A 24,930-nucleotide genomic window follows, 5' to 3' on the forward strand; every position below is an offset into this window, starting at 1 on the left:
AACAGCATGCCATCAAGACCTTTTGGAGAAAATTAATTTTGAAAAAAACCTAATTTTGTGAAAATTAATCAGTAGCAAGATTAAGTCAGTTCGAATGATAGACTGAAAATAATAAAACCAAGTGCGCGCACACACACGCATGCATGTGCGGTGGCCCAGGTTCCCTGCATTCAGCACATTCTCTCTGTGTGAACCTCCCGGGGAAGACAAACAACACTGAACTTGAACTTGAACTTGCCATGCGCGTGTGCTCACCTCTTTGGCACAGCATTCCCACTTGGTTCTCCACTTGAATTATGTTTTAGGTACTTAAAAAAATTTGGTGAGGAGGCGGATGGGTTAAGATGAGGTGGAGCAGCAGGAACTGAAGGACCTGAGCAACTTTTAGACTCGCCAACAGGTGGATCATTCCCACTAAATAGCAATTAGAGAGAAAGCACTGGGGTTTAGAGGCCGAGGGTGGAACCAGGGAGGCGAACACAGAGGACACGGAAGAGCAGGCAGGATGCTGGTGCATCCCGACTCTCACTGGCAGAGGTTGTTTTTAGTTAAAAAAGAAAGAATATGTGAAGTCATTCTTGGTGATTTCCCACGTATCTCTGCACCCAATAGTACTGTTTCTTCTATTCCCTTTTTAGAAACTGACAGGGGGGAAATATTTAAATTAAAACAAAAGCAAAGGAAAGGAAAGCAAAACAAAATCCAGATTTTAAAATACCTCTCTCTTAAAAATGAACAATAACCTGCCTTGAAAATCAATGTCTCATTTCCTGCACGTAAGTGAGAAGAGTTCACAAGGGGTGGAGAAAGCAAAATAGGAATGGGGGGAGGGGGCATTTCCCCACCCCCCTCGGCACCTGCGTCCAGCATGATGCAGAAAGCAGCGGCATCCTTAGGGCAGGAGGGAAATGCAGGGTCAGGGGCACAGATTCCCACCGCCTCAGCCTTGTGTGAAACACCACACTTAGCAAGAGAACTACGCCTCTCGAGACAGGAGGGAATGTTGGCATTATCGCCAAAAATGCCAGAAATCAAGGGGTGGGAACACCGTGGAGAGACAGAATCAAAGTGCCTAGAGTGTACGCAGGGCTTTAAGAAACACGACAAGAACCTCAGAAGGCCTCCCACCATGCTTGTCTCTAAAATGTCCTATGATTAGATAGTAGCTTCTGAAGGATGTCCTGCTTGGGGATCAAGCAGGAATTCCCAGCCAAATTCCAAAGAACCACCACTCTGGTTTCAGTACTGACTGAAGACAAAGCTGAGAGGCTCTGCTGTGCTGTTTGAGGATGGCTCACAGTGTCACTTCTTCAATGGGAACATTTCAACCCAACACCCATCCCTGCCCCATGTGGGTTGTCCATTATCCACATATGACCTGCACGGACACACAGTCCTGTGGTTTCTGTTGTCTCCAGAGGAAGGACGGTAGGTAGGTGTGGTCCTACTTCATGTTTATGAGGTGAGGGACTGAAAAAAGGATTTTTAAAACTATTTTCAAAGCTAACTTTGTCCATTTATGGTCTCTGACACTTTAAGGTCAAGTGCATTGCCAAGGGACCCCAGAAGGAACAGAGAGAACTTCTGGTTCTGTATTGCTTGCCCACCTCTGTAACATGGAAATTCCAATTAGAGCCCAATTATTAAAATTACTAAATTCTGTTAGAAGAGTCTGGAATTCTCACACCAAAGGAGATTATAGAAAGCATCTATTCCAATTTTGTCATAGATTTCAGCACGTTTGCCCAGGTCACAGTTCAGGACAGAACTAGGGCCAGGACCCAGGGCCACGGCCAGCGCACCCGTCCACGTGGCCTCTCCCGCGCGGCTCGGGGAGGACCACTCCATCTCAGCCCCACAGGGGAAAGGCTCCACGTGGCCAAGCGAGCACACCCACCTGCTGGCCTGCTCCCTACTCTTCCTCAACACCAGAAGCTACGTTCCAAAGTCAATACCGCCTCTCACGCTGCCTGAGGAGTGATTAGTACACATCATAAGGGCCATTGCTGCTTGGTTCTACCTGCTGCTTCACAGCACTTGGACCAGTTACTTGGATAAATAACACGTCTCTCTCACATACACTTCCCAAGGCAGGGGGGTGCGGGGGAGGGAGTGACTGCTTCAGGTTTCAGCTTTTTAAGCCAGGAGTAAAACCGGACTCCGATTTCTCTTTGGCCAGTAAACACACCTGGGATTCACATACCTGGTTAGTCACAGGTATGCCCAGCTATTTGACACAAAAATTTACATTTTAAACAAATCTTACTTTCGTTCCCGAGGCGTCTCTGTGCTCACTGAGTGATACCTCATAAGTTTCCTCTGTGAGACCCCGGGAGACCCCTGGGCGGGCGCCGGAGGCTCCTGGCCTTCCCCGGGGACGTGCCCCAGGGTGTGTGCACGCCTTCTGAAGCCCTGCTGGGGTGACGGCAGGGCCAGCTCTTCTGCGGGATGGCTCTCCAAGTCACTGCACAGGTCTCCTGAGGTGCCGGGGAGCCTGGAGATGCTCTCCGACACCGGCATGGCCTCCTTTTCACACACAGGTCGCTCCTAGTGGCAAACACACAGCAGATCAGATACAGCCCAGGACATTTGTGGGATTCACAAACCACTAATCCCAGTAGCAGGAACACATTTCAATCCATAAGCACATCTGATAATAATGGCACCTAGAGGCCACCAAAATACATAAAGAAATAAAGGCGCACTAAACACCTGCTTGTCAGAGACAAGATGCTAGTGTGCGTGACAGAGGGGAAACTGCCCCAGTGCCAGCGTGAAGGCCGTGAACCATAACATACAACTATTCTAGGCAAAACCAAAACGGTATCCTCTCTCTGGAAAACACAACTGTACTGTTGCTTATAAGCAGTGTACTGAGGGTTGTGTAACTTGTCTGCACTGTGAAAACAAATCCAGTTCTTTCTCTCTGCCAAGTGTGTTCATACATGTTATACCCATGTTTTAAGGCTCTCTCCGAATTTGATCGAATGCTAAGATTTAATGTGATCATCTTGAGGGTTCAAAATTATATCCTGGATTATTCTTAGAATAGGGAAAATCTCTCCCTAGGCACTTCTTGCCATGATTAAGGGCCAGTTCACTCTTTCTGTACCTCAATTTCCTCATCTATATAATGAAAATTTTTCTCACTGGGTGTCACAATTAAGCAGAATAATATAACTGAAAGTAATCTGTTCACTGTAAAATGGTATACAAATATAAGTTATTGTTTTGTTAGGTATTCAGTGAACTTTTTGAGTGGGTACTCGAACATTTGTTGAGAATCAGGACAATATTTTAACACCGTAGGCAGGCTCTTTCAAAGGCACGAACTACTACCACTCAAACCGATGCTCAGCACCGCACGCCCAGGAGCTGGCTGGTGGCCAATATATTTTTCTCAAATCAAAAATATGAAATAAGAGCAAATGTACCAGTTTGTCTCTACTGAAATTGCTAGAGGGGATAAACAAATCAACATAAAAAAAGAGTACAAAGGAATGAATGCATTGAATGGTGGACTGGAGAATTTAAATTCTCTTTGTTCATTTGCTATATAATTGAGTGTCTTTTAGATGATAGGTACTAACGATTTTAATTTAAAAAATTAAATTTATGTCTTGAGGGAAGAGATTATATACATTTAATTTTGTAGGAATTAGATAGGAAAAGCTTAATTTTCAACATACTATGAAATGGTATTTTAAACATAACTAAAATTTTCTATTCTTCAGAACTCTATAGTTCCGAAGATCCTTTTCATGTAAGAATTTAAAAATTTGTCTAAGACAATACATCACAGCAAACAATCCTCATGACGCAAACCTGTTCATGACAAATCTCATTAACATCCCTTCAAATTATGTGAAAGCGCTAACTGCCCCTTAGCTTCATTTTACACCTGAAAGAACCATTTGGATATTCAGCTTCTTTGAAACTCCTAAACAATTTATTGGAAGAGATCAACTGCATTAAATGCGTATCTTTACAAAAGTTTTTCAACCTCAGGATGAAAAAAAAGATGCCAAGAACTGCACATAAAGACACTCAAACATACAACACACACAGGTGGCTTCTGAGAAGTTGCATTTCCCTTAGAATTACCCTAGAAATTCAAGCTATGTGCATATTCCTAGATGTTTGTTTTGGAGAAGAATAAGAAACAAGCAAGACTTACTGGAAAAGTCACTTGAGTGACATGGATTTCTTCACAGTATCTTTATTCGCACTGATCTATCTGAAACACCTTCTCCCCCGTCCACTTCCAGAGGTACAATTCCTACAGTTTCTTTAAGATTTAATTCAAAAGCATCACGACCCGCCTCCCCAAGCTTTCTCTGGTTCCACTGAGCAAAAATAACTCCCTTTCCCCTCACTCCTGTGCCTGCTAAGTTACCCTGTCTCTTATTCAAACTCCCAAAGCTCCTACCAGACTCCACTTGATGCCGGTATTATGTGTGACTCTGTCCCCTCCCTCCTACCAGACAAGTTCCTACAGGACAGGAGCTGTGTTCACCTCTATACCTCAGATAAACTATAACGCTTCCAGACAGGAAACAAATCACAACACAGAATCAGTAAGTAGTGAATGGAGGGCAGATGAAGCAACAATCCCCTAGATTGTATCTTAGAAAACCATATTCAGGAGACTGGTGTTTAGGGTCTGCCTCCCAAAACTGGGTTCAAAGACCACAGTGTCAACATCGCCTTGGAGCCTGTCAGAAATTCAGCATTTCTGGCATCCTCCCAGGATCTGCATTGTAACCAGAATCCCCTCAAAGACGTACCTCAGAATCTGAGAAGCACTCGCCTAAGGTGATGTTTCTCAAACTGCAGACTGGAGCCCGTTAGTAGGCAGTGATAACAACTTGCTGCTCTGCCTTGAACAGTTTTTAAATTGAATAGAAAATGCCAGTATGTATCACACGCTATTTACAGTAAACAGTGTTTTGTGAAATTTTAATTTTTTGTGTAGTATGTGTTGGTAATGATTTTGCAATGTTAAATGTGTTGGTTATGATCTAAAAACTTTAAAGCCACAGCCCAGCAGGGATCTCAGAAGAACCAGTCACTGCAGTGAGGAGCTGGCCGCCATGAAAATTCCTTCTCTCTTAAATCAGAAGCCCTCTGGGAGCAGAAGGAAACCTGACCTCCTCTGCACAAAACCTGAAATGACCAAGTTTAAATACGAGTATGCTTAAATGTCTAGAAAGCAGGAAATTAAAACAAGGACACAGGTTTGTGACCAAAGAGAACCCCTGGCTTGGTCATTGTCGCAAAGCTGTGCTTGGCAGCAGATGCAAGGGCTGAAACTTAGTTGCTTATTTGACTAAAACAGTGATGTTTAATCACAATCACACAGCCAGCTCGAGGATAAAGTAAGTTTCAGGAATTGAAGTTGCGTACGTCCCACAATTCACAAACCCACTTCTGAGGTTTGCCCAATTTCAATTATGTTTAATAGTGGAAAATCTACTGGGGCAAGAAATCCCTTGGTGGCTTTGTGATAAATCAGCTCTTAGCGGTCTAAATGTGTGATCTCATTTCTCTGTTTATGCAATGGCCTTCAGCTTTGTTATGTAAAACTTTTATGTTAGGGTGTAATTGCATGACCCGCCCTCCACTGGCACCACAGAGTCTGGAAGCACCAAACCTTTCATGGGTGGAGCTATGAGGCCTCTTTGTCCCTTTTGATAGGCATTATAGACAGAAGATGAGCACGACCTATTTGCTGGCTTCTAAAGGATGTCACATAAAGAAAAATGTGCTTACTTTGCTGGTGTCACTTAATGTGCTAGACACAGAGCTGTCCAGATCCAGACTGACAGAATGCTCCTGAAGGCCTCTGGCTTTATTACCCTACAGAAAGAAGAGGCAGTCAAGTTACAACCCCTGAGGCTTCTGCAAAGGCACCAGCTAGAAGCATCCTGCTTTATTTAAATAAACTCAGGAAAAATACTTCTCCTGAGAAACGCTGCTGAGCACATGAGTACATTAAGACAATCAACATTTCCGTCCGTTTGTTTTTATAATAACACACCAACCTAAATGCTCCAGATACCTTGTGGATTGGTCAACTGGCAGGTTTAGTAGGCAGAAGAAGATACAGTTCGTCTATGCAGAAAATCAGGTGGTAATGAAAGTGTATGCCACAGCTCTCTCCCAAGCCACCAGTTGTCGTGACCTCCCCTGTAACACCACTCAATACTCTGCCAGGAGGGACTCTCAAAACAGCCACCCACCCACCCCCGTGGGTTTGTAAATGGACTGTTTTAATGGTCTCTAAGGATGCTGCAAAATTCTCAGAAACGTCATCAAACAAAAAAATTAACTTAAAAAAAAAAATACAGCATGCTTTTTAAATGGAGTCTGTCACAAAATCCAAAAGAATTGCAGGAAGATGCTGCAAGCTCCAAAAGGTTATCAAACTTTGATTTCTGAAAAGTGCCATCCAGGGTACTTATACTCATCTGGGGACGGGGAGAGGAATTTCTTAAAAATCCCCAGATTGGTGCCTAAGTATACTTTCTATTCCTAGAGAGCTGCAGTCTACAAACTTTTCTGTAAAGGACCAGAAGACTAATCTCTTATGCTCTGTGGGCCTGTGGTGTCTATGGGAACTAACTACTCAGCTTGGCACAAAAGCAGCCTCAGACAGCCAGTGAATAAACGAATGTGGCTGTGTTTCAATAAACCTTTATTTACAAAAAACAGGAGGTGGGTGGTATTTGTTCTGAGGGCTGTAGTTTGCTGACGCTGCTGTAGGGAGTTCCAGGCACGGAACAAGAGCAGCTGACCGGAACTGGATTTCTAAGTTGTACCCAATGACAGCAGGGAGAATGGAACCCACACGTGGGTGTATCCAATCTGTTTCCTTTATAGGAACTAACCAGTGACAATCCGAGGGTCACTGAGGAGACAAAAATTCCACAGGATTGATTATATATAATACCCTGGCCAAGTTAAAAACTGAATTTAAAGTGTAGATAGCACTGTTCTGAGACTGAGAGGACATTTAAAGATTTCACCTTCTATACTTCATGATAAGTACTGATAGAATAAATGCAACAAATCTTATGCTCTTTTAAAAAGCAATTTAACTTAAATTCAGAGGAAATACACTACTTACCCGAGACAAAAAACTTTCCAAAGACTCCGTTAAAGACCTCTTTGCTTTGTTTTTCAGCATATCAAGCTTAAATCGAGTGGCACTAGATGGTAGTTCACTTCCAATATTCTCTGCTGCAATCTGTGTTGTCTAAAAAACAGTGAAACGGTGAAATCAGTTAAGTTATTTACAACTTCCTTTCCTTTTCCTTTTTAATGGAATGAAAAACCTCTTGGATGCATCTCTTTGATCCCAGGCCATTATTCTACCTGTGACCCACTCCTCAGTGCCATGGCTGCAAGTCCAGCAACTAGTTCTGCCTCAAAGAGTTGCTTTGCCTGCTCCGAACGAAATAAAGAAATGTACTGGGAAGCCAATCACTTGCAAAGTAGTTCAGAGCTTGAGCTCTGCAGTCGGATCAGAGACCAGTCATGCACTAACCAGCCTTGGGCAAGTTAATTACTTTCTCTGGGCTGCAATTTCCTCTTCTGTAAACTGAGCCCAACCTCAAGATCTAATCATGAGGCTAAGTTTTGAGGTTAAAACAGGTCAAGCAAGTAAAGCACTGGGCACAGCTTCTGGTACAAAGGTAGCGATGGTTAGCTTTTTAAAGTAAAGTAACAACTTACCTTTTGGGGCATTTCAGAGGGTAAGATAAGTTAAATTTACCAACTGAAGAATCCCTTCTCTCTGCCTATAGCTAATCTCTTCATCGCTTTCTTTGGAGCCCTGTCTTCTCTCCCGCCTAGTGATCTATCATCCCCTTCCTTCTCCACTGCCACCAAGCTACTCTCTCTTAACTGACCATAATATAAAACTGATCACATAATGGAGTTTGTTTGCCAACCGCTAAATAACATTTAATGTTACTTACTAACAGAGAGGCATATTAAAAAAAAAAAACCTACAAAACCCATGGATAAATTGCTTCCTGCGTCTATGAACTGTTACCTGGTGGTTTTACATAACTCTGGCACCCCTTTGGCCACGGTAACATTTTGTGGATGGTGAGACCAGTGAGGAGCATGGGCCCTGGAGCTCCATGCCCAGGTGAGATGCTTCTTTGCTCTCCCCAGCTATGGCCTTGGGCATGTTAGTACCTGCTGCCTCTCTCAGTTCCTCTACCTGCAGACTGAAGATGCACAATGAACTTCCCTCACAGAGCACTTATGAGATATAAATAAATTAATACACACTAAAGCACTTAAAACATACCTGACTCTCAATAAATGTCATTATTAGCTACTCTATCTGCTTTCTACTTTTATTAGAAAAAATTAAAGACATATTTGAACCACTCTCCTTCCTCCATCTGAAGAAATAACCCCTCTTCTGAATCTGGTGCTTATCATACCAATTCACATTTTGTACTTATACATGTATGTATTTATCCATAAAACATGTATTTGGGCTTACATGTAGGTGAAACTTTAAATGAATGCATCATCTTGTACATACCCTTCTGTAATTATCATTTTCTTTCAATGTCGTTTTTGAAATTTATCCATGTTGATAAAGATTCTTTGACTCATTCCCTTCAATGAGAATGTAGTATTTCACTGAATAATCATAAAAGCTTATTCATATTCCTGTTGTTAAACACTGACTCCCTTTTTTGCTTTTACAAAGGCTACTGCAGTAACCTTGCTTGTACGTAGCTCCTTCTCATACATGTGAAAGTTTTTACAAGGCAGTTGGGAATGTCCTTGCTGGGTCACTGGGGCTCTCTAGGCATCTTCAGCTGTACCAGATACTGTCGAGTTTCTCTCCCCTTAATGGTGTCAATTCATATTCCCAGCATCAGCTTATGAGAGTTCACCTTCATGTGGTATGTTAGGTTTTTAAATTCCTGCCAATCTCATGGGTATAGATGAGCTCTTAATTTGTCTTCCCCTAGTTCCTATTGCAATTAAGCATTTTTAAATTTTATTCAGTTATTTGCTGCTCGAAGAACTTATATCTTCTTTGACATAATGCAATCCTAATTCACCAACGAACGTCATACATTTTTCAAAGTATAAAAGAGAAACAGTTCTGATAAGGGATACATTCAGCTTTGTCCAGTCACCTGGAGTTTTACCACTATGAGAATTAGCACATGCATTAAAGAATGACTTAGCTTAAAACTTCAAGAAGGGGGACTATCGCATATCTTTGTGTTTTCACTGAGTCCACTGAGCACACTTGGGACAATTCATACCTGTTTGCTGAGGAATGACTGCGTGAGCAACGATCACCAGGCCGGCCCATGGGAAACACACACTACCCGAAGGAAGAGATGCACTCAACAAATTCCAAGGGCCTGCTAAATACCACACACCGTGGGCAGGTGCCTTACTAGTTGCAGCTGGTTCTGTGCAATCATTTACCAGGAACAAGTGCCTGTCCTGACTCTGGGCAGTCTCCAGAGCAAAGGGAATTGTCCACAGAAAGCCCTCACTGGACTGCCTTCTACCCAATATCCATTCACTCAAAAAGTTAAGAAGCTGTGGATTTGCTTTCAAACTTGTAACAAAAGTTTTCATAAAACAGAAGCACTTACAATGGATTGTTTTGATATATGAAGAATATATTGGCTGAAAGACTAGTAGCACAGAGCAGAATCTACACAGACAGAAGAAAAACTGCACTTGAGTTTTCTTTGAAACCCAGCCATCCGAATCTCCATACACATAATTCAGTGCTTCCTCTCCTCTCCTCTCCCATCCAATGAGATTTTTTGTATGTCTATCATTACAAATGAAATATAACTTAAAAATGATTTACATTTAGAAAATAATGCACATTTAGAAAAAGCACAGCCCTTGTTTGTTTTAAAATAAGAATCTAGAAGTCTCTCTTTTGAAGATCATGCTGAGGAACACCCAAACACATCTGGGGACCAGGGCCACTTCTTAATGGGCACAGACATGAGCCTCCTCGGTGACAGAATGCTTAGAAACCTCGAGAGAAAGTCCTTCCCCAGAGCCAGTTCTGTGTGGTGAGGCTTGTTCCCTTTTATATTCAATTCCCTGATGTTTTCCCATAAAAAAATTAAATATATTTCTCCATTGAACTAATCTATGCCCACATCATAAAGATACTACCCTATTCTGCCCTGGCTGGTGTGGCTCAGTGGATTGAGCACTGGCCTGTGAACCAAAGGGTTGCCAATTCGATTCCCAATCAGGGCACATGCCTGGGTTTCAGGCCAGGTCCCCAGCTGAGGGCACATGAGAGTCAACCACACTGACGTTTCTCTCTTTTTCTCTCTCCCTTCCGTGCTCTCTAAAAATAAATAAATAAAAATCTTAAAAAAGAAAAATGATACTACCCTATCCATAAAAATGAGTTAGTACCTAGGTCAAAACTTTCCATCCACCCTAAGAGCGCTATTCTAGCAGTTACAAATCATTTCAAAATTACCAATTTCCTGTTGGAACAAGTTAGGGGGAAAAAATGAGAACAAGGAAAAACTATTAGTGGCACAAAATGGGGAAAAAGCAATGGAAATAAGAAAAAAATAGGCTGAAAGGTGAACTAGAGAATTACCCGAAAACTTAGACTGGGTGGTACGTCCAGAAGTGGACAGAGGAGCACAGAACTCCCACACTATCATAGGGTACAGACTGGGGAGGGACGAATGTCAGCACACAAAGGCCAGATGCCAAAAGCAGACAGTGTATTAGGGTCGCTGCTGAGGGATCCCATCGTTGGCCAACAACATTAAAAACATTGTTGGACACTGTGGGTAAGCTCTGGGGGTTCAGGAAAGGCATGTGATTGCCAAAGCCAACTGGAGGGCAGAAACCCAATGCAGAGAGTTCCTATGTGTGCCTCCCAGTAAAACCTCATCATGGTTAGGTTACCGGAGAAGCAGTGGCTGTTGCCCTGGCTGGTGTGGCTCAGGGGATTGAGTGCCAGCCTGCGAACCAAACCTAGTCAGGGCACATGTCTGGGTTGCGGGCCTGGTCCCCAGATGGGGGCATGTGAGAAGCCATCACACATTAATGTTTCTCTTCCTCTCTTTCTCCCTCCCTTCCTCTCTCTCTGAAAACAAATAAATAAAATCTTTAAAAAGAAAAACTGAGGCTATTTATGGGGATGAGAGTACACGGCTGGACATTAAAGCTTCTTTAGAAGAAGGATTTGGTGCTCTTTTAAAAAGGCAATATACTTTTGAAAACTTGAGTGTTTTTAAAACATCCTTCACTGATTTTTCTCTAGATTTACTGGCCCACAAATAATTTTAAAAAATATAAAATGCATGTCTTAAAGCTATACTGGTTATTATGAATTGACTTACACAGAGTCCAAAAGACATAGAAAAATGATCCACGACACTGTGTGTACTAAATTCCAAAGACAGAGTCCTGCAGGCAACCCCAGCTTCTAATACAGCACCCCTCAAACAGAAAAGCTCAACAAAGCTTGTGGACAGTAGCAGAGGGCAGGCAAACCCCACGCCTCACTCATGTGAAATGGGATGAGTGGAAGTTTCATATCTGAATAGCGCATGACCAGGCTTTGCTAATGTTCTGTTTGATTTTTCAATAGTGTTCTACAGCCACATAGAGAACCTCCAGGCACTTGGTGTAATTCTGAAGGTGGCTATATAATGTCACGCCCATTTTACCAGGGAGACTGGGGGCGGGGCGGGGGGGGGCAGAGACTGGCCCCCTGTGGTCAGACAGCTTGTGGGGCAGTGTCTGCTCTGATGCTTCATCCCAATGCTCTGCACCAGGCTCCTGTCAGAGCGATGGCTCCACCCCCACCGCAAAGCAGAAGCGTCTCACCTTCTCCAGCACAGTCAGAATAGCCCCAAATTTTCCTGACATGTGTAACAAATGAAATTAAAATACAGGGACATAAACAGGTTTCAGAGCTTCATAAAATCCTCAAGACTCCGGTTTACAGTGTCCTGGTAAACTTACAAGAAGACCAAAAAAAAAAAAAAAAAAAAAAAAAAAAAAAAAAAAAAAAAAGCCATACCTGCTTTATCTCCCCAATATGGATGTGAATTTTTTGCTTCTCTTCATATAAACATCTCAGGAAAGAAATAATCAATTCATTCTCTCGCTGCTCATTTCTTGGTCTCAATTTCTTAAAAAAAAAAAAAAAAAGAGAAGATATTACATTTATTTTTCATTGTCAACAAAACTGCTAACCATCCCTTTGAAAATGCTAACAGCATCCATCCATCCATTAACTAAAGCTTTTACCCAATCATCTCACTAGGGGGCACCAATGATCCCAAAATGGAGATCATTTTTAGAGAGACAATGGAGCTAGCCAGTAGGCCAGATTTAGTTTTTGACCTCTGATGTCCTCATACCCAAAATAAATATTTCACATCAGATAGAGCCATTGCCAAAATATTTGATAAATAAATAGTCTTGAAAACAGAAGAAAAGAAGAAAATCTGCGTAAACACCCAGAGGTCAAGAGCCATCGTGGCTACACATTTATAAACTCTATGAGTTAGTGACATGGAAAAGAAAAGAGCAACCGGACCCAGGGTCATGGTTCCACAGGTCAAATGTGTTCGTCATGAAGCACTTTCTGGAAGCTCCACAAGGCATGCACTTTCACCCAAAACTTCATGGCACAGACTCAATTTTTTTTCTATTTTAAAAATTCTCTTCATGTCTTTTACTTTTCAGGCAGGGTGGTGGCAAAGCACACGGGAGTAAAACTGAGGACGTGTGGGTTCTAGGTGCTGCCTAGAAGTGTGAGCAAAGGCGCCATTTAATTTTAGCTTCCTCCTTTGTTCAATGAAGATCGTGCACAAAATAAACTCCAAGGTCTCCTCCAGCTCCCAGATTCTTTGGACTTGAAATTATCAGTCAGAGTTCGTTTTTAGAAGACCATCTAATTTAATGGTGATTTTCGCTGAATAAGAACACAAAACTGAGTTCCTCCGGAGATACAGAAAACTTTCAGTCTATAAATTTTGGAAATACACTTTTTATACGGACAACTACCCACTCTCCTGCCCTGTACCTCTCTCCCTACTCCAAATGTCTAGCCCGCCCTTTCCGACAAAGCCGGCATGGAGCAAGCAGATCAACCATACAAGCATCTGAGTCGGGGTCAGCGCTTGAGCGCCCACCTCCTGAGCTAACTAAGGAACGATGATTTTACCCTTTGTATCACAGGCTTTGGGGGCAAAGGCAACACTAACCCAGTCCTGACATTCTGTCTCTTAGAGAAAAAGACCATTTTAAAAGATAAATTGTGCCTGTCACTCAAGGAAAAGGCGGTGAATATGAGAAGGGATTATTTTTATGGGGGACTTTCTGTTCTTTCAAATTTCCAAGTTAAGGATTTTAGAGGCTAGAACAGATGCTCTCAACATGGATTCTAAGGCATGAGCCTTAAGGTTATAAAACTGTACGTTTTATTCTACACATAGATTTTTCCAGAGAAAGGTCCCATCAGATCTTCAGTAAAGGAAAGTGGTGGTCAAGTACCAACCCCAACCTGATATTGCTGACCCCAGGAAGGTAATGGGTATCTGTGAGTTTAAAAGCCCAGGAAACTACAGAAACTCTCATTCGGTGTTGGTGTAAATAAATCGTACAGCCACTTTTGAAGACAGTTGGTAATTATTTGCAAAACTAAATATACCCTTACCATACAGTCCAGCGATTGCACTGCTTAATATTTGCCCCAACGAGGTGAAAATTTATGTCCACAAAAAAAACCTGCACAAAAATGTTTATAGAACTTTTTTATTTAAAATAGCCAAAGTTATAAGCGACCCAGATGTCCATCCATTGGTGAATGGATCAAATATGTTACATCCAACAATGGAATAGTATTCAGCACTGAAAAGAAAAAGCGATATCAAGCCATGGCAAAAAGACCTAGAGAGAGGAACTTTACATGGATATTGTTAAGTGAAAGAAGCCAATGTGAAAAGACCATATATACTGTATGACTCCAACTATATAACACTGTGGACAAGGAAAACTAGAAACAGTGAAGAGATCAGTGGTTGCCCGGGGTTTAGGGGAGTGGGGAGGGAGGGAGGGATGAACAGGCAGAGCACAGAGGATTTTTAGGGCAGTGAAAGAATTCTGGATGATACCATAACAGTGGATACACATCATTACACATTTGTCCAATCTATAAGATGTATAATAGCAAGACTGAACCCTAAGGTAGACTATGGACTTTAGTTGATAACAATGTATCATCAATGGTAACAAATGCACCACACTTAGGCAACATGTTATTAACAGGGGAAATTGGCTGGGGTGGGAGGTACAAAGGTGGGAGTTTATATGGGAACACTCTATACTTTGCACCCAATTTTACTATAAAACTAAAACCACTCTAAAGAATAAAGTCTAGCCCTGACTGGTGTGGCTCAGTGAATTGGGCATCATCCTGTGAACTGAAGGGCTGCCAGTTCGATTCCCAGTAAGGACACATGCCCGGGTTGCAGGCTAGATTCCCAGTTGGAGGTGTGCGAGAGGCAACCAATATTTCTCTCCCGCTCCTTAAAAACAGATAAAATCATTTTAAAAAATGAATAAAGTCTATTTTTTTTTAAGTCCAGAAAAGAGTAGTGGAAGGCATTCCAAGAAGCCCTGAGTAGGCACAGGCACCCAAGACTTGACCCATTCTTTCTTCTCCTGTATCTTTTAATTCAAACTTTCGGCTACTCTCACAAGAAAACTGTATTTTTCTTGGAGAAATTCTTCATGATCACTTATTTCAAAAATATCAAAAAGGCTAAGAATACAGTAATAAGGAGTGCTGTTAATAATTTCCTTTTCCTTAAAATATACATGTAAAAAACTAATTAAACAGGCAGAAAATGAGACCAGAGCTGAGCACAGTTGCTGCACATTAAAAACTGAAATGAAGAAACAGGGATCACTTCACAGGGCGTGTTAACCAGCACAGAGGAAAGGCAGCAAAGCAGAGAAGGGACACCATTTTCATGGTGTCATACAAGGTAAGAAATAAATCGATTAGGGGCTACCATTCTATTGAGTTAAAATGATTAGCAAGCTGCCTCCCACGTAACTTCACCACCCTCCTTAGTGGGAAATTATTCCCTAAAGGTGATCTCATTTTATAAATTTTGTTAGTCAGAGAGACAAGTCTGAGGAGAATAATAGGGAATCAAGTTGGAACATCACTTTGTAGTCAAAAGTTAACTTGCTTGTTCAAAATTAATCTACGGTGTCCAAAGTCAGGATGGGGGTTACTTGGGGCAGTACCACTGGAGGAGTCCGAGGGACTGGAGGTGCCGATTTCTTAATAGGTGCTGGTTGCACAGGTGTATTTTCACCTTGTAAAAAATTAATTGATCTACGCACCACTGATTTGTGTGCTTTTCTGTGGTTATGTTATACTTCAATTTTTTTTAAAAAAAGAACAATAACAAAACAATTAATTGCCTGTTAAGTAACAAAGTCAATTTTGTTACATGTTTCTTAACCTTATCTCTATGCTTATAAATTGGTTGTCAAAGTCATTAAAAATAAATTGTCAATGCAGACTAATGAATACAGAATGCTGGGAATGCCTATGGGCTTTTGAGGAAACTACTTAAAACGGCAGTGCTCTCCTGAACACTACATTCTGACATCTTTCAAAAAATTATCGTCAAATCCTATAAGAAATAATTTTAAAACCATGGGAAATTCAACAATGTTGTATATATTCTTTACAAAGTGAAAAATAGCTCCTCTAACCATTAAGCTTTGGTAAAAGTCTTGTTATTCAATCCATGATTAACATTTACTGAACATAAATCTACTTATCTACTCAGTATTAGTTAAGTCTTTCCCTGAAATACGCTCATTCAGATGAAGAGGAACAGACATCTTCTTCAGTAGCCCTACTTCAGCTTAGAAGCGCCTGCATACTGAAGAGGACCAGTTGGGACTTGGCGTCCTCAGCCGGCTGCACGGCAGCCTGAGAAGACAGCAAGGCCTCAGGAGTCATCTCCACATCTGCCCTATTAGGTATGTATGAAAGTTACACACTTCAAACAGATCGTGAACAAAAATGTGGCTTGCCAGTGCCGTCACCGGCACGAGTCCTCCTAGAAAGAGAAGAGTTAATAGGCCCAGATGCCCATCCTGCACAAAATTCTCCTCTCAGAGCCTCACAGTCTGTTTGTTTGCAGTAGTGATAACTCCAGCTTCATCTGCATGATAACCACTCATTTCTTTTCCTGTTTTTTAATCCTCACCCAGGGATATGTTTATTGATCTGAGAGAAGGAGAAAGGGGAGAGGGAGAGAGAAAGAAACAAGATGGGGGGGGGGGGAGAGACATGGATTGGTTGCCTCCCCAAAACAAGGGATCAAACCCACAACCTAGGTATGTGCCCTGACCAGGAATCGAACCCACAACCTTTTGATATATGGAGTGAAGCTCCAACTGATTGAGCCACAGACCAGGGCTCTTTTTCTTTATGATTCTGCTTGGGTTGCATTGTAGTCTGCATTAAACATTTATTTACAAAAAGATGATTGTGTATGCTTTAACGACTATTTAAGTAATCATGTACCATTAATTTCAATAGTAATTACATTTGTCTTATGAAAACATGCCGTTGGAGAGTTCTACTGAAACAATCGCCCTCCAGAAAAGACTGTGTGAGGAAAATATTAGCTGTCCTATTTATGAGGGCTCATAACACTGCAAAGCCATCTTTTTCCTGATGATCCTTTTGAAATGTATGATTTTCCAATGCATTAGCAGGAGCTGCTATCTAAAAGGAAGCCAATGACTTTGTTTACAAAATGTTTTATGAAAACCACAAACAGTGATTGAGGAAATAATTCAACAAGACGATCAATAAGCCATTAACAGGAGAGATCCATATCAAATTCGTATCATTTAAGGAAGGGCCGCCAGGATGATGATGAAGGAGGAAGTCTTAGCTCGCTTTTCTAGTAAGTACATCCCCTTAGTCTTTAAACCAATCAGAAAATTCCAGCGTCTTCTAGGACAACCCATAGGGACCTCAGGATGTCAACTGAATGTACTTTTTTAAAAGTAAAGCTATGTCACCACTTTGCTGTAAAGTCTCTTTGCCATAATGGACTCGTTGTCTCAAAACTTGTATGGGTCAAAGAGCATCTCAGAACTGCATCCATTAGAAACTTCTCATTGCTGCAGAAAAATAATCGGTGCATTGACTATCCTGATTCATCACACTGTTTGGGGAAAAGCTACACAGTGTTGTCTGTATAGAAAAAAAAATGCCCATTAGAGGGGGAATGTGCCTCTTCTACTCTTGCTGGAAAGATGTTCCCCAAAGAGGCTGGACAGCACCAGACAGCAGGTGGGCAAAAAGGCCCCAGCTTCCACTGTAAGTGCATTAAGAATCAGAAGCAAATTGCCACCTATTTATCCATTTAAGAATTCCAAGTACAAACCGCATGAAATTGAAGTGTACTATGTACTTAGAACTCTAAAGAGCCTTTAAGGAATAAAAAAAAGTGGTATGTCTCAATCAAGTCAACGCAGAAGAAAACAAGAAAATTTAAAGCCAATTAAAAATCATGAAAATTACATCCTTAGCTATTTGTGAAATAAAAATAAAAAATTAAAAAACCTTCCTATGCTTTTCTTCTGCTCACATATGCCAAGCCTACTGTGGAAGGAGAAGAGGGGATGAAGAGAACTTTAACGTGTGATTAAGAGAAAGATGATCCTTTAATTTTTCACACAAACAGAGAACAGACCACGGGCCCTACCTGTTCCCTTTCCCCCAGGAGGGAGGGAGCATGGAAAGTTTCCCTGTGAGGCTCAGCACCTCCTGGGTGAGCCCGGCCCCTGATGCCCTCCTCCCACCAGAAGAGATATTTATTCTTTGTGCCGATGTGCTTTACTCCCTAGAAAAGTGCCAGAAAGCCACAGCCCCTGGGCCACGGCAGACATGACATTTTTGATGAGCTCATTAAAGATTCATGATGAACAGACGATGGGCATGCCAGCACGTGCAGTGTGGTTTCCCCACACGTGGTGCCTCTGAACGCAAGGACCAGAGCACGTTTCTGACTTCATGCAGAAAGCCCACGAGCTTGGTTCTTGTTGTGTGTTTTGTTTACATCTGACCTATAGTTCTAAGTAGATGACATCATCTAAATTTATTTTCAAAACGAAAACAGAAATATAAAAGGGAGGAGGAACAATTAATGTTCAGTTTCATACACAAATGTTGTCTCCTTCAACTCCCACATTTAGGGCTACAATGCGGACTGTGAAGGGGCTGGCAGAGGTTCCCATGGAGCAGACAAGGGTTTGGGGACCCAAGTCCAGGTCTTCTGTCCCCAGAAGGAGGCTCTCCCACTTCCTAACTTCCTTTACCTCATTGTAAAATACTATTTTTAAGGGAGTGCTTCCCGGGTTTTGCTGTTTTCACATGAAAACCAAGACCTGACGTGACTCTGCCATTCTGACCTGGCCCCTCCACGGGGTGGTTAAAGCTGGAACCAGGAGGAACTGCGCGCCACTTCCTTGGGGCCGTGACAGCTCTGGTTTCCTGTGTTTTATAAATAACATTTCACGGGTGAGCTGCTGCCTTTCCTTTCCATATGGAAAATAAAAACCAGTACTGTACCTGCACCTCCTCAAAAATCATTGCTTGCTCCTGATTAGTTAATGTTGTCAGGTGCTTCTGGAGTTCTAGTTTGGTTTTGGAAGAATTCATTCCTATAAAGAGAAAAAAAAGAGAGAGATATGAAAATATATATAAAAGTTATGAGGCAGAGAGAACACTTCTATACTCACTCCCTTTACATTCTTACCCACCCGCTTCAGGCGTTTGCGATTATGTGAAAATCCTAATTAATAATGATGACGACGAGGACAACTAACGTTTTCTGGGTAAGCCCTCAGGATCTTGAACATCAGGCCTGCATCATGTCATTTAATACTCAGAACAATCTGATGTATAGAATTTGATTATCCCCATTTTACAGTTAAGGAAACTGAGACCCAAAGAGTTTACATACTTTCTAAAAAACCACCACCTTGGATTCTACCTCAGGTCTGTGTGGTTCCAAATTACTTTTTGGCCACAGCTCCGTGTTAAAAACACCTCACACAATCAGAACACTGTACTCAAAAAAAAAAAAGATCAATTCTCATGAGTATTTACATATGCACTTGATAACTTTTCTTAAGGAGAAACAACTTCTACTCCATTTGAAAACAGACCAACGTTTTTCTCTTGCATGTTAGACTACTTCACACAAAACTGAATCAGGTGGCTAACAACTTTCCTTTCCACCACGTGCTGATTAATAATCTTAAGACAATTTAATTGCTATTACAGAGGATTCTGAGAAAAAGTTAGTGCCTATTCATGCCTGATATTTCAGAAACTTATTTCTCCACATATACAGGGGTGGGCAAAAGTAGCTTTATAGCTATAATGCAAATTCAACAGTCCAATGACTAATAAATAATAATACAAGAATCAACTCTGTGTCTCACACACCCACAACTGTACACCTACTTTTGCCCACCCCTGTATAGGGCTCAGAGCCTGTTTTGCCTTCTTGGTACCAGAGGTCAATGTTACACACGCTGAGATTTAGAATGCAAGGATTTACTGACCTAACTACCACTAATAAAACTGCTGCGCATTACAGACATGCCTTGTTTCACAGTGCTTTGAAGACAGTGCATTTTCTACAAACTGAAGGTGTGGGACAACCTCCAGCAAGAAGATCACAAGTCACTGAAGGCTCAGACAATGGTTAGCATTTTTAAGCAATAAAGTATTTTTAAGTTAGGTATGTACATTGTTTTTTTTTTTTAGATATAATGCTATTATACAATATAGTATAAACATAACTTTTATATGCATAGGAAACCAAAGACTTGGTGGGACTCATTTTTCTTGTGCTAGCTGCTTTATTGTGGTGGTCTGGGTGAACCTGTAGTACCTCCAAGGTGCGCCTGTACTTTATTCCAAGGCCAGCCCTCTCCTTACCTACCTGCCACTCTCTTCTCCTCCTCAGAGTGAGCCCTGGGTGGGGATTGGGTCTTTTCCTCCAGAAGCTGGAGGACAGTGTGGATGCACCTGTACAACTAAGGATGGGCAGGAGGGGACACCTCCCAAATGTGGAATGGGAACTTGGAAATCATGCCTCTGTTTTACAGAGGAGTTTGCTGAGGTCTGGAGAAGCCAGGGGCCTTGTGCAAGGTCAGGAGCTGACCAACAGCCAAGCCTGCCCAGAGCGCCTCCCTCCCAGAGGCTGTGGCAAGGATGCTGGCCCTCCTGCCTCTCAGCTTCCAGGAAGTCCTTCCTTCCCTCCCACCTTTCTGTGTTGCCAAGAAACCTTAAGAGGCCACTGTAAACACAAAAGCCAGTATTTCTTCAGTAATTGCTATGCCACTTTGCTCAACACTACATGCAAATTCTCATATAATCCTCAAAATAACCCTCAGAGTGGGGACTATTTTCATTAACCCAATGTATAGATGAAGAAACTGAGGCAAGGTAAAGTTAAATATTTTGTCCAAGGCCATCAGCTAAGTAAGGAACAGAGTTAGAATGAGGCACACTTGTTTGCCTCCAAAGACCACAATGAAACACTCGCTGCCTCACTTTTACATGGAGAGGTAGGTCATCTGACACACGAGGGCTTCAATACCAAAGTGAATTAATTCTCAGGTGGGTGAAAGCACAGAAAGCAGAGATGGGTTTTGTCAGAGCAAATTCAGGTGCTCTTCTGGCAAGACGTCAGGTCACAGAAGCCAGGGAGACAGACGGCTGATTCTTCTGTACTAACTACTGAAATGTTGAAGCCAAACAGTGTTCAAATTTATAGCAACATAAGCCCTCAGTAATCATTAACTAAAAATCCTCCCCACATATGGAGGGTGCTTCTGATATGGCGAAGGCATCCTAGTTTGGACACACTGTATTGTTCAAGGAGACGTTCACAGGTGGAGAGAAACCCCACGATCTAAGAAGAGTTAGACTCCTGATATGCTTCTAACAGTCTTAGGTGAAATCACGTAGGACTGACTGTCCTTCATAGTCAGCAGGTATGAAGAGATACTTCGACAAGCTGTATCATTGCCTGAATTCAGGATGCCTTGATTCATTCAGTTCTTCTTGCCCCAACTCGCAACAGAGGCGGTCCCACTTAGGTCTAGTCTTTCCGTGCCCCCTGGATGGCTTCTGCAGCAAGGTGGCAGCACCCCCCCCCCCCCCCGTGATGCCTACAGACTTTATTGGGCAACAGGAGGCAAGAAAAAGGTACCCAGAATCACGGACATTCCCAAACTACAACCCCACTGCCCCCTTGTTAGTGAGCCTGCCTTCACACAGTCATTGCAGAAAAGGCGCCTACTATACTAGGCGGAGCTCTGATGAACGGCTCAGATGGGCCAGAGGCAAGTTCACTTAGGAGTGCAAAAGGAAACCCCAGCTCAACAGTTTGTTCTCTTTTTCATGAAAGTGTAAGTCATTCTAGGAATTCTGAAAATGCTCCTCTAAACTTTAAAATAAGCAAAACACTCTATAAATACTAGTAGCAGTGGTATTCAATTCAAATACAGGCCCGAGCACAGCTGCACCCCTTATATGTTGTAGGTGCACGTTTGAGTGGAGTGTGCAGTGTCGCTGGTATGTACCATACATTTACTCTAGTTTATACATTCCGGGGCACAGCGTGGCTGTATCAATGAACAAAACACAGTCTTGAAGCCTTTCTTTTTGTGGCCACGTCATTGGTCACAGTTTATGGAGTTCTCGGCCAGCCTACAAATTCTTATTAGAGCTACTCTTATGAGAACAAGCAGCGAGCTTCAATAAATCACTGCGTTGTACTGATTAGAATGCAGCAGAGCAAAAAGCAAGGGCCTCAAACTGTTCATAAATAATTAGCATCTCCCCTTCTGAGGATGTCTCTAATAATGTGCCATCCATACTTTGGAAATGCTTCCCACGATGTAGCCAAAGCATATCTCCACCAGCCTACATAATGGATGTTTTCTACAATACATTAGCATAGCTTTCTTCTTTGCTTAGATGCTATCGGGTAAAAGATGGATTAAATGATAATTTCAAAACTACAGCTGCAAAATCCCTACCCTGATGAAACTTTTCAGTTACAATTTTCCGAAAGCAAAGTGAGACCAGAGAAAGATTTGTCAAGTGGAACACTGGAATCCTTCCAATCCCTAGAGATCACGATCTGCTTTATCTTGAAGGCCAACGTCACTGTTGGCTTCTTAATAAGCTCTTAAGGGACATTTCCGTCATCGTGTATCTTATCTTGAAAATAACTGAGGAAAGGGTTAGTGATCCTCTCAGATGGGATCTCTAGTTAAAGCCCAACTTATTTTGTTCCCAGACATATTCTGTATATTGTTAGCGAACAGGAAGAACTAGGAGAACACAGTTAAAAATACTAATCATTTTTGCTCATTTTAAAGAACACTATAATGTCAGAAAATGAACCTTCAAAAACCTGAAGATGAACATTGTCAATTTATCTCACTTAAAAAGGGAAATCAAGATTATTTCACACCCATTAGGATGGTTACCATCAAAAAAGCCCAGAAAGCAACAAATGTTGGCGAGGTGTGGAGAAATTGCTGATGGGAACGTAAAATGGTGCAGCCACTATCAAAAATATTATGGTAGTTTCTCAAAACCTTAAAGACAGAATTACCATATGATCCAGCAACCCCAGTTCTGGGTATATTCCCAAAAGAACTGAAAGCAGGTACTTGAACAGGTATTTGTACACTACCATCCACAGCGGCATCCTTCACTACAGCCAAAGGGGGGAAACTATCCAAACGTTCCCCAAGAGCTGAAATGGATTCACCAAATGTGGCATACACACAGTGGAATAGTATTCAGCCTTAAAAAGAAATGGAATTCTGATACATACTACATGAATGAACCTAGAAGATGTCATGCTGAATAAATAAGGCAGATACAAGGACAACTACTGGATGCATCTGTCCTGTGTGACATACCTCATGGAGACAGAAAGAATGGTGGTTGCCAGGGGCTGGGAAGAGGGGCTGATATTTAATAAGTGTCAGTTTGAAAAGATGAGAAAGTTATAGAGATGGATCGTGGTGACGGCTGCACCACAGTGTGAGGGTACATAAGGCCGCTGAATCACACACTTAAAAAAGGTTAAAAATATACATTTTATGTTATGTATATTTTTACTACAATTATAAGACAGGGAAATCAGATTTAAATAGTCATGCCATTTTTCTTTATACCAGTAGAGCTTGTTAAGTATGAGAGAGATACGGGAAACAATCAAATCTTTGTTTAGTTTTTGCAATAACATGGGTCGCTTAAATCTGTGATTCCCCTCAAAACCACACACAAAATAGTTGTAGAAATCCTCCCATAAATGGAACAAATGTAAAATCAAGAACAGAAAGGAATGGACCCCTCAACTTTGGGGTTCCCCCTGATGAGCATCAGGGACCCCAGCTTCAACCTCGCCTGTGGCCCTGCCCCCCAACCCCTCTGCAGTCCGAGAGACAGAGCTGCTCCCTGCCTGAGGCCGACCTCTCACCCTTGTTCAGCAGGGACATCCCCATTCCACCCTGACTAATGTGGTCCCTCAGGCTCTGAATTGGCTCAAACCCCTCCAACTGTAAAACGTCAGCTGGTCCTTCCCACTGCATGGCCTTCTCCTGGGAGGACGGCCTTGGTGGCAGGTGCCAGCTGGGCCTTTCCCACCCAGGTCTGACTGCTGGACTAGTTTACTCCTACTTTACACTCGTTTACTGTTGGACTTCTGTAATCCTCAACTTATCCCTAGAATGTGCAAAATAGTCCCCTTTTCTCCAGCAATGTGGTGAGGACTAAGTGGATCAGAATACATGTGAAAGAAAGCACTTAGAGCAGTGCCTGGCACACCTTAGATTCTCAGTAAGTAACAGCTGCAAATCATAACAGTACAGTTTCTCCTTAAGTCAAATTCTAGAAGTTGTAGTCCATGCTCAGTCACCATTTTTTTTCCTCTTTCCCATTTGCTCCTCAACTGAGACCTGTGTTCTGTCCCCTGCACTTCATTAAAAATGCTCTGGCAGAGGTTACTGATGACCTAATTGGGCCACCAGTGGAAATTCTTCAGGTCTTATCTTACTAGATCTCTCCGCAGCAGCCAATATGACTAGCCACTCACGCGACCTTGATTAACAATGGGACTGGCTCTGTGACTTTTTCCCCTGACGCCTCCACTACCCTCAAAGCCCCTTTCAGGGAACACGGCAGAGGGGGCATGGATTTCTATCTTCAGATCATGAGCACCTAGCACAATACCTGACATACGGAACACAGTCACCACAAGCTGGCAGTTCACCAACCATCCCGGGAACTAACACAAGGCTCTGTTAGGCAGGACCTTTCAACCAGCGCACCGTGCCTGGTGTTCTGGGGGCCTTTAGCGGCTGCTGTGCTGAAGCGTGAGCGGGGCCCCACTCACCCTCCACGCGCTCACAGAGCCTGTGCAGGCCCTGCAGCGGGCAGCCCTCGCACAGCTGGGCCGGCGCCTTCGTCCGCTGCACCGCAGCCACCGTGAACGCCTGCTTCAGGGTCAGCATGATTTCATCCACCTGATCAAAGAGAAGTCCAGGTCAATGACTGGGCGGGGCGTTCGGAGCCCTGCGGGAAGACCTCGTGTTCCAACAGCTTCTAGACTACCAGTCACGATTTGGTGGATAATAATCATAACTGCTAGGATTACCATCGGAGAAATACTACCTAGATGCTCAAGACTCTTCCAGGAAATAAGGTAAAAACTAAAAACACCAATTAAATACTGAGTGAAAAGGCCAACTCCTTTGATCAAAAGTCCAAAATGA

General features: G+C 42.4%; 1 protein-coding gene across 1 annotated transcript in view; it reads right to left on the reverse strand.

The window, feature by feature from the left end:
• Nucleotides 1-24,930, reverse strand: part of TBC1D1 (TBC1 domain family member 1) — a 203,238-nt gene that overhangs the window by 75,412 nt on the left and 102,896 nt on the right. The window contains exons 6-11 of the mRNA XM_090266989.1: nt 24,552-24,681; nt 18,686-18,777; nt 12,080-12,190; nt 7,130-7,258; nt 5,773-5,859; nt 2,267-2,547 (exon numbers count right to left, since the gene is read on the reverse strand). Coding sequence (XP_090123115.1) covers nt 2,267-2,547; nt 5,773-5,859; nt 7,130-7,258; nt 12,080-12,190; nt 18,686-18,777; nt 24,552-24,681 — 830 coding nt within the window. The remainder of the gene's footprint in view (nt 1-2,266; nt 2,548-5,772; nt 5,860-7,129; nt 7,259-12,079; nt 12,191-18,685; nt 18,778-24,551; nt 24,682-24,930) is intronic.

This window comes from Furipterus horrens, unplaced genomic scaffold, assembly GCF_987537825.1.
Source record: "Furipterus horrens unplaced genomic scaffold, mFurHor1.1.pri manual_scaffold_2, whole genome shotgun sequence".
NCBI classification, from domain to species: Eukaryota; Metazoa; Chordata; class Mammalia; order Chiroptera; family Furipteridae; genus Furipterus; species Furipterus horrens.